The sequence below is a fragment of the Rhinolophus ferrumequinum genome, chromosome 10 (genome assembly GCF_004115265.2).
Source record: "Rhinolophus ferrumequinum isolate MPI-CBG mRhiFer1 chromosome 10, mRhiFer1_v1.p, whole genome shotgun sequence".
Classification (NCBI taxonomy): domain Eukaryota; kingdom Metazoa; phylum Chordata; class Mammalia; order Chiroptera; family Rhinolophidae; genus Rhinolophus; species Rhinolophus ferrumequinum.
This window is the reverse complement of record NC_046293.1, coordinates 13,465,121-13,477,074: the sequence shown is the minus strand read 5'-3', so window position 1 is coordinate 13,477,074 and position 11,954 is coordinate 13,465,121. Positions and strand designations below refer to the sequence as shown.

General features: G+C 49.9%; 1 protein-coding gene across 3 annotated transcripts in view; it reads left to right on the top strand.

Annotated features, from left to right (window-relative positions):
• Positions 1 to 261: 261 nt before the first annotated feature.
• Positions 262 to 11,954, top strand: part of ABTB3 (ankyrin repeat and BTB domain containing 3) — a 281,036-nt gene continuing 269,343 nt past the window's right edge. For 2 of the 3 annotated variants that reach the window (XR_004424216.1, XM_033118604.1), the window contains exon 1: positions 705 to 1,845. Coding sequence is in view for 2 of the 3 variants with exons in the window: in XM_033118604.1 (XP_032974495.1) it covers positions 705 to 1,845 (1,141 nt within the window). In the remaining variant the exon portion in view is untranslated. Of the gene's footprint in view, positions 1,846 to 11,954 lie in introns of all 3 variants that reach the window. The other variant, XM_033118603.1, reaches the window with a different exon arrangement.

The window sequence follows — 11,954 nt, the reverse complement described above, 5'->3', positions numbered from 1 at the left end:
TCCGGGGGCGTGTGTGAGGGGCGGGGATGCGTGGAATTGAGGCGGGGGGGAGGGGAAAAAGGGGGGGGAGGGAGTAATTAGCATACTCAGATCCCATTGGCTCTCTTCCGGTCCTGCTTTACATACGCCCGCCCCACTGGCTGCTGGGGTTTGCGGGGTTTGGCTAGGTTTGCAGCCCTGGCGGTCGCTGCTGCGCTTCAGTGCGGGGCGGGCGGGCGCTGAGCGGGGCGGGGAGCAGGGAGCCGGGAGCCGGGAGCCGGGAGCCGGGAGCCGGGAACCCGGAGCCGGGAGCCAGCAGCCGGAGCGGCTGCTGCAGCGGCGGCATCAGAGTCGATTTCTGTCCTTGGAACCCCGAGGCCGGCGGCCGGCGGCGTCTGCGCCCAGCCAGGCCCAGGGAGCAGCGGGTTAGACACTTCATATTTTTATTTTGGAAGAGAGGAGCGAGTTCCGGCGTGAGCTTCCCTCCCGGCCTGGCTCGCTACTCAGTGCGCCCCAGCTCTGGAAGATGACTCCTTGGTCTGCTCTGTGTATTGGGGAGGCGGTGGCTTGGGGAAGCAGCCGAAAGTAGTACCACTTGGTAGTAGCGGCTGGTGAAAAAGTGAGCTGAGGCGGCGCAGACTCGGCTCTCCCCGCGCCCCTGCGCCCGCTGCTCCTCGCTGTTCCTTCTCGGCTCCCCGGCGGCCGCAGCATGAAGTGGCGCAGCGATGGCCAGGAGAGGTAAGAAGCCCGTGGTACGGACACTGGAGGATCTGACGCTGGACTCGGGTTATGGTGGCGCGGCGGACTCGGTGCGCTCGTCCAACTTGTCCCTGTGCTGTTCCGACTCGCACCCGGCGTCCCCGTATGGCGGGAGCTGCTGGCCGCCTCTAGCTGACTCCATGCACAGCCGGCACAACAGCTTTGACACCGTCAACACTGCCCTGGTGGAAGACTCCGAGGGGCTGGACTGCGCCGGCCAGCACTGCTCGCGGCTGCTGCCGGACCTCGACGAAGTCCCCTGGACCCTCCAGGAGCTGGAGGCACTGTTGCTGCGCTCGCGGGATCCCCGGGCAGGCCCGGCGGCCCCCGGCGGCCTGCCCAAAGACGCGCTGGCCAAGCTGTCTACGCTGGTGAGCCGGGCGCTGGTACGCATCGCCAAAGAGGCGCAGCGCCTGAGCCTGCGCTTCGCTAAGTGCACCAAGTACGAGATCCAGAGCGCCATGGAAATCGTCCTGTCCTGGGGCCTGGCGGCGCACTGCACGGCTGCCGCGCTGGCCGCGCTGTCCCTCTACAACATGAGCAGTGCGGGTGGCGACCGCCTGGGCCGCGGCAAGTCGGCGCGCTGCGGCCTCACCTTCTCTGTGGGCCGCGTGTACCGCTGGATGGTGGACAGCCGCGTGGCGCTGCGCATCCACGAGCACGCCGCCATCTACCTGACCGCCTGCATGGAAAGCCTTTTCCGGGACATCTACGCGCGGGTCGTGGCCTCCGGGCTGCCCCGGAGCTGCAGCGGCCCCGGCTCGGGCTCCAGCTCCGGCCCAGGCCCGGGCTCGGGCCCCAGCGCTGCCCCCGCGGCGGATAAGGAGCGGGAGGCGCCCGGAGCGGGAGCGGCGAGCGGCGGCGCCTGCAGCGCAGCCAGCAGCGCCAGCGGGGGCAGCAGCTGTTGCGCCCCGCCGGCCGCCGCTGCCACCGCCGCCGCAGCCCCGCCGACCGCCGCGGCCAACCACCACCATCATCACCACCACGCGCTCCACGAGGCGCCCAAGTTTACGGTGGAGACGCTGGAGCACACTGTCAACAATGATTCCGAGATCTGGGGGCTCCTGCAGCCCTACCAGCACCTCATATGCGGGAAGAACGCCAGCGGTAAGTAGCCGCGCGGGTGCCGCCCCCTCCCACCCAACCCGCCCAACTCTGGTCGCAAGTTTGCCTCGTGCCCCCCTTCTGTATGGCTCTGGCCACCAGCTGCTGTCCCTAGCATCACAGGGGACCACCGAGCTGGACGCGGCCGGAAACCCGCCTGTTTCCTCGCGTACTCCGGAGCCGCATACTTTACGAGGCTCCTAAGGTCCCAAGTCCAAGAGCGCGCCGTTCCTTCCCTACTGTGAGAGGAGACTGCGGCTGCCTCCCATAGGCTGTGGGAAGAATCCAGCACCCATTTGGGGGGCAGGTTTGCGGTCCTTTGCGCCTAGTACATACTTCAGTCAGAGCCTTGTTTTTTTTGACCTTGAAGATGCCAAATTCTCAGGCGCGCGAGTTTGGCTTCCTGGAATTCGCGAGGAGGCGCATTCCTCCCTCTGCAGCCCAGTTCGCTCACTTCCCCGCCCCCTCGGGGATACTGTCAGCACGCGGGTGGAGAGGCCCCGCGGCGCTAAGGGTAGAACGTTTGAGAGCTCTATGGGTCTAGAAATAGTAGGGGAGAGGTGTGTCTGTGGGGCGGAAATACTTATAGTTCCCAAGTTTTTCCCGGGCAGTTTTTGAGGGCCAGAGCGAACAGCTGGTGGGTGCTGCGCAGTGGACAGCCCCACTCCCCAATTCCGCCGTCCCAGCTCTCGCCGCTGTTAGTGCCCTGTGGTAGGGAGATGCAGCTAAGTGACAACACACTTAGCTTAAGGAGCGCCACTGGGAACCCGGGCAGGAGGGGAGTGCGGTGGGGTTCTGGAGGGGGTTGTCAGGGCGTCGTTTCCATCAGATTCTGTCATTCCTCCCGCATCCCCGTTTTGGAGGCAGGAGTTGGGTGGGTTTGAACCTGCAGTTCTGGCGGCGGAGGGGGTGGGGCCGGGGGCTCTTATTTTCGAGAGCTTGAGCTGGCGGTCCTGCCTGTCTGCGAAAGCCGGAGCTAGACACTTCAAAGCTTCAATTTTCCACAGGAAATGGTAGAAGCGTAACTGGAGACTCTAAAAGCGAAATAAAACTTTGTTACATATTCGGCGGTTTGGCCGGAGGTTGCATGGTGGGAGCTGAAATGCAGTCTTTCTGGGCAGATTTCATTCATGTTGCTGCCTGTCGGTTTCCCGGGGGCTGAAGGAGAGATGCGGCGGGCGCGGCCCGGCCTCTGGGCATGCCAAGTATGTTCACGGGAGTGTGCGCGGGAGTGTGTGTGCGGCAGTGCGTGTGTATGTTAAAGGTGCTTGTGAGTGCGCGCAGGAGCGAGCTGGCGCGCCAGGAGCGCTGCTCCAGTAGAAGCCCTTCGGAAACCCATCCTCCAGCTCTCAGCCCCTTCACCTGGCTTTGATCATCGTTGGGGGAGGGGAAGGAAGGAGCAAAGCGGGGGTGTGTGTGTAGGGGCGGGATCGCGACTTCCGCGTTGATCCCCAAGACTATTCGTGATCTCTTGGCCAGCCCCTTCCCCCACTGCTGCCTGTCGAGAGTGCAACCCCCTAAAGAGAAGGAATCTGTGAGGTTCCCTCCCCTCTACCCCCCAACAAAGTGAAAAATTCTGACCAAGATGGAAACACCTGGGAGAAGACATTGGTCTTTGGGTATGCTTCTTTAGAAGGGGTTGGATACACCTGCAGGAACTGTCAGCTTTGGACTGGATTTTTCCTTGTTTGGAACCCTACGCCCTACGAAAAGCACAGAGGGGCTTAATTTTCTTCCCATGTGCCCACCGCCCTTGTTCTTACCTCCTCCATTACAACCCTCCTTTACTCCTTACTACCCCCTTTCCCCGCCCCCCACACACACTCCAACCCTCACCCCTCCTGGGGCTGGAACCTCCTCTAATTTTTCCCTCAATGTTTCCTTTGGGAAGTGGGAGCAGTCCCCTTAGGGAGCTCCAGTTTGGGAATCTGAGCCCCCCGCTCTACCTTTGTCTCTGCCATTCTCTTGGCGTTATTATGATTTGGGGTGACTTTCCTTCTCTGGGCCTCCTTCTCATCTGTAAAAGAAGACTGGAAATCTGTCAGATGCCCCAGGTCCTCTTGTAGCTCAGTCTGTTTATGTTAGGAGCCTCTATATTTTTTCAAGTTGGTTTTACTTTTATGATCTTGAACATCTTTTAAAGACAGTGTTTGTGTTTATCCTTTTTGGAGTAAGTATAAGGGAAGGAAGGAGAAGCCCACAGTGTTGGTTTTGGGCAGGGTGAGTGTGTGGTGGTTGGGGTTTGCTGCCATCACAGCGCCTCCCACACCACAGAGCTTAACTCCTGGGCTCCAGGGCGCCATAAGCCATCGCTTAGTATGAGATATACTATCATTTAATTGTGATCTCTTCATCTCTTTTCCTTGGGCTTGTTTATGGCAGGTCATCTATGCGGAAGAGTTAAGGAATGAGCGATTAATTTCTTAGGTATCCGAAACATACATTATACATCAAACCTCTTTCTTACACTATTTTGCATGGCAGTCTCTGATCTGCAATCCATATGAAGGAGCCCGTGCCTTACATAATCGATTGTTTTCCCTTTACCTCGGTAGCATCCCTTATTCATTCACTTGTGAATGCGTTTGTTCAGCAATGTTTATTGAGCAGTTACTAAGTCTAAGGACTGAGGGATTCCTGAGGTACAGAGGCAGTAACAGCTAACATATACCCAACAGTACTCTGTATGTTGACCCATTTCATCGTCAACATTCACTTGAAAAGGCACTATATCGCCATTATACAAAGAGGAAACTGAGGCACAGGAATGGTGCTTAAGTGTCTTGCTCTTTAATGACAGATGAGTTGCCTGCCATCAGGTCACCCTCCCTGCACTTCATTTCCTACACAATTGAACAGAGGCCCTTCACAGCCTGACATTCTTCTGTCCCAATTTATACACCTTTTGTTCTACCAAACTGAACTGGGCGATACCAATTCTACGTTTTCACGTGCTCTGCGAAGCCTAAGAGAGGATCTGGTACAGAGATGGAGCTTATTAGATGCCTGTTGAGTTGAGCAAACGATTGTACTGTATTGGACAATGATGGCCTGAAAGAAACTGGATTTTTGAGTTTCTTGAATCATCTTTTGAAGTCTTTCTACCTTGGTTGCCCCTTCTTACTGCCATCTCTGTGCCTGTCCACCCTTCCAATGTGCTGCCAAGGCCTGAGGAATCATGAAACCAGTCACCTGGGACTCAACTCAGAGAATAAAAGATAATTGGCTCTAAGCAAGAGCTTGGTGGCTCTCAAAAATCACAGGCGTGGGCTTCAGGCATGCACTTTGTGGCGATTGATTGATTCTTCAGAGCTCGTTTTCTTCTTATGTTGATTTTTAGCTGTTTTGAAGATCTGGGGACCCCAGTGAGTGTTACATTTCTGTGGGCTTTTAAAATGTGGCTCAACTGATTTTGCTGAAGCTAACTAAAGGAGCGGACAGACGTGCTTCACCATGCTGGTGTACGTGTTAGTCCTCTGACCTTAAACCCCCTCAGAACTGACCAGTTCCCATTCATCCTTGAAGACTTGGCTCAAGAAGCATCTTTCTGGCATATCCATGAGGACCTCCTTGCTGCAGCCCTCCCCCATTCCCCAAACCTGGGCCTTACCCACAGTCCTTTCCCATTCCTTGGGAATCCTGACCCTGACCTTGTTTTAAGTGTGTCCCCATCACACTGTGGTGCCTCCAGTGCAAGCATGTGTCTTATTCATCTCTGTTTTTCCTTCCATATCACTCAGCACAGCACCTAACACTTTGTAGATGCTGAGTGTTGTTTGTTGAAGGAAAATAACTGGCCCCCGTTAAATCTTTGGGATTTAAAATTCGCCCATCAACATCTGTAACCAACATCTATAAAGGCCTCTGAAGTCAGACCCCTTGGATTTGAATTTCAAGGCTGCCATTTTCTAGCTGTGTATTCTTAGGTATGCTGCCTAACCTCTCTGAGTCCCAGTTTCCTCAGCTGTAAAATTGAGGTAATACTTATGAGGATTAAATTAAATCATGTGTATAAGGATATTGCAGTCTAGTGCCTGACACAGGACAGGGGCTACAATGGTGACATTAGTTATGATAATCCAGACACAGTGGTACCTCTTATCACTGTCTCATCTGGATTAACTCATCCCCATGTGTTCAGTGTGGATGGAGCTAGCAGGGTGCAGACTTTTATAGGGGTGTGGGTTCAGAGGCATGTGCATTTATCAAAAGCATTGCATTGTAAAATTTAGATGTGTGTTTCACTGTATTGCAAAATATACTTCGGTAAATAAAGACATACAAAAAAAGGACAGCCCTAGGCATCCTTGAATGAAATTTTGTTTTAAATGCAGAAAGAATTTGAAGGGAAGAGTGGAAGATGCAGTGTGGTATGATGAAAGGGAGAGGACTTGACACTAAGAAAGATCTATCCTCGAATTTTGGCTCTGCCGCTTTCTAGCAAATGACTTAATTTTGCTGAATTTGGTTTTCTCATCTGTACAGTGAAGATGATCAAAAACAAAAACAAAACAAAACAAAAGACATAAAAAAGGACGAAATCCGAACCTACCACATAGGGCGATTAAAAGGATTAAGTCAGATCAAGTATGTGAAAACGCCTGCCACATAGTACCGTGTTTCCTGGAAAATAAGACCTAGCCAGACCATCAACTCTAACGCGTCTTTTGGAGTAAAAATTAATGTAAGACTCAGTATTATATTATATCATACTCAGTATTATGTTATATTATACCCAGTCTTGTATTATATTAAAGTAAGACTGGGTCTTATATTAATTTTTGCGCCAGAAGATGCATTAGAGCTGATGGTCCAGCTAGGTCTTATTTTCGGGGAAACACGGTAGTAGGCACGCCATAATAATGGCTTCCTTAAAAAGCGGATTATTCCGGCTGCTGATAATAATAACGCTTTGGGGATTTTGAATAGTCTCTTTCATTTCAGGGATCCCCAATCACTTTATAAACATTAATTAACATGAGCCCTGGTCTCACCAACACGGGCATGATGGGTGCCCCATAGATTCTGATTCTGCACTGAATGCTTACTGGGTAGTTTTCCAGTTCTCGAACTGGCTGTGCTGTTCTATGGTACATAATCGTCGTGATGAACAAAAGTGTCACAGAAGAAACCTTGCTTCTTATAAAGAACAGCAAAAGCTATCTCCTGAGCTAGCCGCAGGAGTGTCTGTGCTCACAGAGCATGTTTTTAATTAACTAGCTCAGTGTAAATTAAAACTTGGAATTTGGGTTAGTGGAGGGTTATTTGGTTTTCTACACAGACTTGCCAGTTCAGAGCTGGGGCATTTGCAAGTAGGGTGTTTCCTGAAACATAAAATAAAAATAACAACAAAATAACACAATGGGGGACCAACCTGGAGACCTGGGGTCAAGGATGAGGTTGATGATGGTCTTTGAATAGGACAAAAGCCTGTAATTCTGGGTCTGCTATTTGTGACCTTGAGCCAGGCACCAATAAAATGGGTCTGATTATCATCTACTGAGAGGTGAATATAAAATAGAAATCAACTTTGGAGTCAGATACACCATAACTTGCAGTTTTCCAATCTGTAAAATGGGTACTGTAATAATAATAGCTATACTTGTATCGGGTTTATTACATGTGTGTGCCAGGCACTGCTTTAAGAGCTCTCTGTATGATCATCATTACAGTTACATTGGCTATTACCAAAGACAACCCCTACATCTCAGGAGCTTAACACAACAGAAGGGCATTGCTTACTAAACTCAGATTGGGAGAAGGGAAGAGTGGGAGGAGGCACGAGGGTCATTTAGGTAACAAGATTTTTGCCTTCTTTGTGGTCAACATGTGGCCTTCAGGGCCTTCCTTGGACATTCATCCAGCCAATAGAGGAAGAAGGAGAGTGTGGAGGATCGTAAAAAAGGTGTTATGGGCTCAGCCTGCAAGAGACCTCCTCACGTGTACCCAAATATCATTGGCCAGATGTGTCATTGGCCCCTTAGCCACCAAACATCTGCGTGCATCCTTCTCACACATGAAGCATGTTTCTCTTTCCACAAGGGAGAAAACTCATGTTCTGTCCAGTCACGGCTCCCAATTTCAAGTTCAGGATCTTTGGTGGATCTCTGTCTTAACTATTGGATTGAGTGTGGCTCCTCCTGGTCCAGGGATCCACGAGCCAAAAGAGACATCTTATCTGTTACTCCACGTCCCTATATTGGGGGATAACCCATTAGGAAAAGGCAGCAGTGGAAGACACATAACTTAACAGTTACAAAATCTTGCCATGTAGGCACTGTGTGGTGCTGCCCTGGAAGTGGGTGAGGTTCCTTGCTTAAGCCCTCTGTGAGAAATTTCCTGTTTCTCTCTCCTTGGCTCTGCCCTGTGGGAGGGTTTTCTTTGTCCCTTATTCTTCTTAGCCACACCTGAAGTGGATCTTAGGCAGTATGGTCTCCTTCAGGTGCTAAATCTTTTGTAACCTAGTTCCTGCACTCGGACTTTTAGGGGCTCAAGGATTGTTTACAAATCCAGGCTTAGAGATTTTGCCAATGCAGTTCTTTCAACAACTTCAGATCTTCAGCTCTGATGTCTGCTGTGCCAGTAGCCACACCCAAAGTTACTGCTTAGACCTCATTCTGAAGCCTGGATTATTTTTGTTGCTTTCTTAACCCCATGCCTCTGTTTCAATTGCATGGCAGCTACCTTGAGGCCATCAGGCGTAAGTGGAAGTTTATACCTGTGATCTGATCTTTCACTTAAACATCTTCTCAGGCTTTTCTCTGATTGTTTGAGGTCTAGAAATAGTTGTCTTTTTCACCTCTCCACTATTCCTTTCCAATTTTACTTGCAAACTGGCTAATTCATGCCTGAATTCCTCTCTTTTCCTAATACCATGCTAAACGCAGCCAGAAACAATCAGCAAACTCGATTACCATTATTTTTTCAAACCTCTTTAGAGCCTACAAGCTCAGTAGGCCTGAGTTCTGCCTTCTAAGTTTTCATAGATGATAGTTTAACCACACATTTTCCTGCTGCATAACAGGGGTCTCCAGTTTTCCAGTCTCTAATATCATAACCTGCTATCTGACTTGTAAGCCAATGTCGCATATTTAAGCACCCCACTTACGTATGGTACCAATTACTTTATTAGGTAGGGTAATGCTAGCTCTTCTGTCAGATAAACCCTAACATCTGAGGGCTGAACACAGTACAATTTGTTTTCTCATTCAGGTTGAGGCCAGTTGATGTCAGGGGAGGGAAGTACTCTGTTCCATGGCAGTTGATGAGGTGCTGCCATCTGGTCATGTGACTCCCAGGAACTTCCCTGATTGGGGGAGACAGGAATGTAGAGGATTGGGACATTTTTATAGGACAGTCTTGGATGTGGGTATATTCATTTCTTCTACATTCCAATGACCAGAACCTAGTCATATGGCCTCAACTAGATACGAAGGGGCTGGAGATTATGGGCACTGGCGGGACGGCCACTGCCAGCCACAACTCTACACGATCGGAGGGGCAGACGTTTCTGGTAGAGTGCTAGATACCTCTGCCACCACATGTTATTGGAATCCCAATCGCAATTTATGAAACAGATGCTATTCTGATTATTCCCATTTTACAAATTAGGAAGTCGAGGAACAAAAAATTGAAACAATTTGTCAAAGGTGACATGATTAGCAAGTGTTTGGGTCAGATTTGAATGCAGACAGCCCGTCTCTGGGCTGCCTTATAGCGCGTTTGTGCAGATTAAAGTTATATATATATATATATATATATATATATATATATATACACACATATATATATGTATATATATGAAAAATGTAGTGGGTGCAAAGTGTTTTTCCCAGTGTCTGATGCATGGTACACACGTAACAACTGTTATCGTATCCTGGAAGTTGGGTGAGCCAGTGTGACGCTCTCAGGCATGGGTAAATGGGACTCTGAAAGAGTGGGTGCTCCAGGCAGATTGTACTGTGCACCTGTCTTCTCCCATCCGCCATCCCGCGTTTTATCCATAGGAGGACTAACAGCTGCTAAGCCGGGTACTGTGCTAGGTTTTTCACACACAGTACCTCATTCAGTCTGCGCGCTGTTTTTGTGAAGCGGGTGTTTCTTATCCCCATTTTACAGGCGGAATCTCAGAAAGGTCAGTGACTGGTTTGAGAGACCATTGCTAAGGGGTAGAGTTGGGATTTGGGCTCCAGAACCTGCATTCTGGATGGCTACGCACAGTGGTGAAATTGGGTTCAGAGGAGCCCCTGAGAGGAGCCCAGAAGGACGTCAGTGCAGCCCAAAGTGTGTGTGGGGTAGAGGGCGGGGCTTGCCTTGGTGCTGGTGGTCACGGTCAAGGACTGTCTTTGTGTCTAATGAATGTAACGTGGTTGCAGGTCTCTTTTTAACCTCCACCAACTTCCCTTTCCCTGGCTGCCCCGTGACTCACTGCCCAGCTGGCCATGAGGTTGCCATGTAGCCACCTAAGCTGAGGCCCCCGGGGCAGTGGGTCGCTTTATGGTCTCCAGGGGACAGCTCTGTTCATAGCTAGATAGGCTCAGTGCCAGAAGGAGCATGGGCCTTCTCACAAGAACTAATGCAGAAATCCGTAGTATGGTGGGGGATTTGCCCTGGTCCTCCCTGAGAATCACAGAGCTGGGTTTTCCCCGACTCTGGAGTTATGTGGACCAAGTTCAAATTCTGGTTTCACCACCTATAAACCGGGTAACCTAGGGCAAGTTAATCTTTCTGAGTCCCAGTTTCCTCATCTGTTAAATGAGGAAAATGGTAGTACTCTCTCCTAGGCTCATTGGCAGGATGAGATGAGTTAATTCATGTATAAGCCCTTAGAGTAGAACTGTACACATCATAAATATTCAATGTCTGGTAGCAATCATTTTTATTATCGAGTGCTTAAGAAGTGCCAACCTCTTTGCTTAAAGATCTGCTCCCTGCTTCATTTATTGAGTGTCAGGCTTTAACTAGTCTGCCAGAAACCAGACTTCCAGGGTTTGACCATTTATTAGCTGTGTAAAATCCAGCTTTGGACAAGTTACCTAACCATTCTGTGACTCAGTCTTCCCCTTTGTTAAATGAGAATAATAGGAAAACTTAATTCTTAGGGCTGTTGGGAAGTACCTGACATAGAAATTGCTTAATAAATGTTGGCATTATTGGATTTTATTATATTCATCATGACCTTTTCTATGGGCATTGTGTTATATATTAAGCAACATGGTCCCTGCGCTCATGGAGCTTGCAGGCCTGTAGTGGACTTCATTATTATTTTTATCAAATAATCATGCAGATATAAATTTACAACTATGACAGTTACTGCAAAGGAGAGATGCATGGAGCTCTAAGAGTCTTTACTGAGGCTCCTGATGTATTGGGAGAAAGGGAAGGCTTTGCTAAAGAAGTGAGACTTGAGTGAGATTGAAGCATGGCTCGTTTGGTTGAAAAGGTAGAAGAGTACTCCATGAATGCAAACAGAAAGTGCAAAGGACCTGGGGCAGAAAGGAGCATAATGAGACGGAGAACCGCCAATGTGGTTGCAATGGGAGAATGAAGTGAGGGGAGCTGCGTAGAGTTGGTACAAGCATCTGCCAGAGTAAGAGTTTCTTTGCCCAAGGACACTGGAGAGGCGTTTGAAAGGTTTTCAGGAGAGAGATGCTATGATCAGATTTGTGTTCTTAAAAAGCTCATTGTAGACTGCCATGTGGAGAGCAGACATGAAGGAAGGGAAGGGTAAATATGGAAAGGCCAATTAGGTATTATCACCCCCATCTTACACAAGAAGAATCTGAGGCAGTGAGACATTTAGTAACTTGCCCATTGTCACTAAGAATAAATGGCAGAGTGGGGATTTCAGCTGAAGGCAAGGGGACTTCAAATTCTTCCTTGCCCCACCCATGTCACGCCTCATCCCTAGGGAGCCTTTGGTTCAACTTTCACATTTTACATATGGGAAAACTGAGGCCCAGAGTGAGACACCAGGCTTGCCCAAGGTGACACAGCAGAGCTGGAACCAGTATTCCAGGTTTCTGGATTTTTAGCACATCTGTCTATTGTGATGTATTGTCTCCTCCAAACCAGATTGCTCCTGGGAGGCAGAGTGGGAGGTGAGAGGCTGC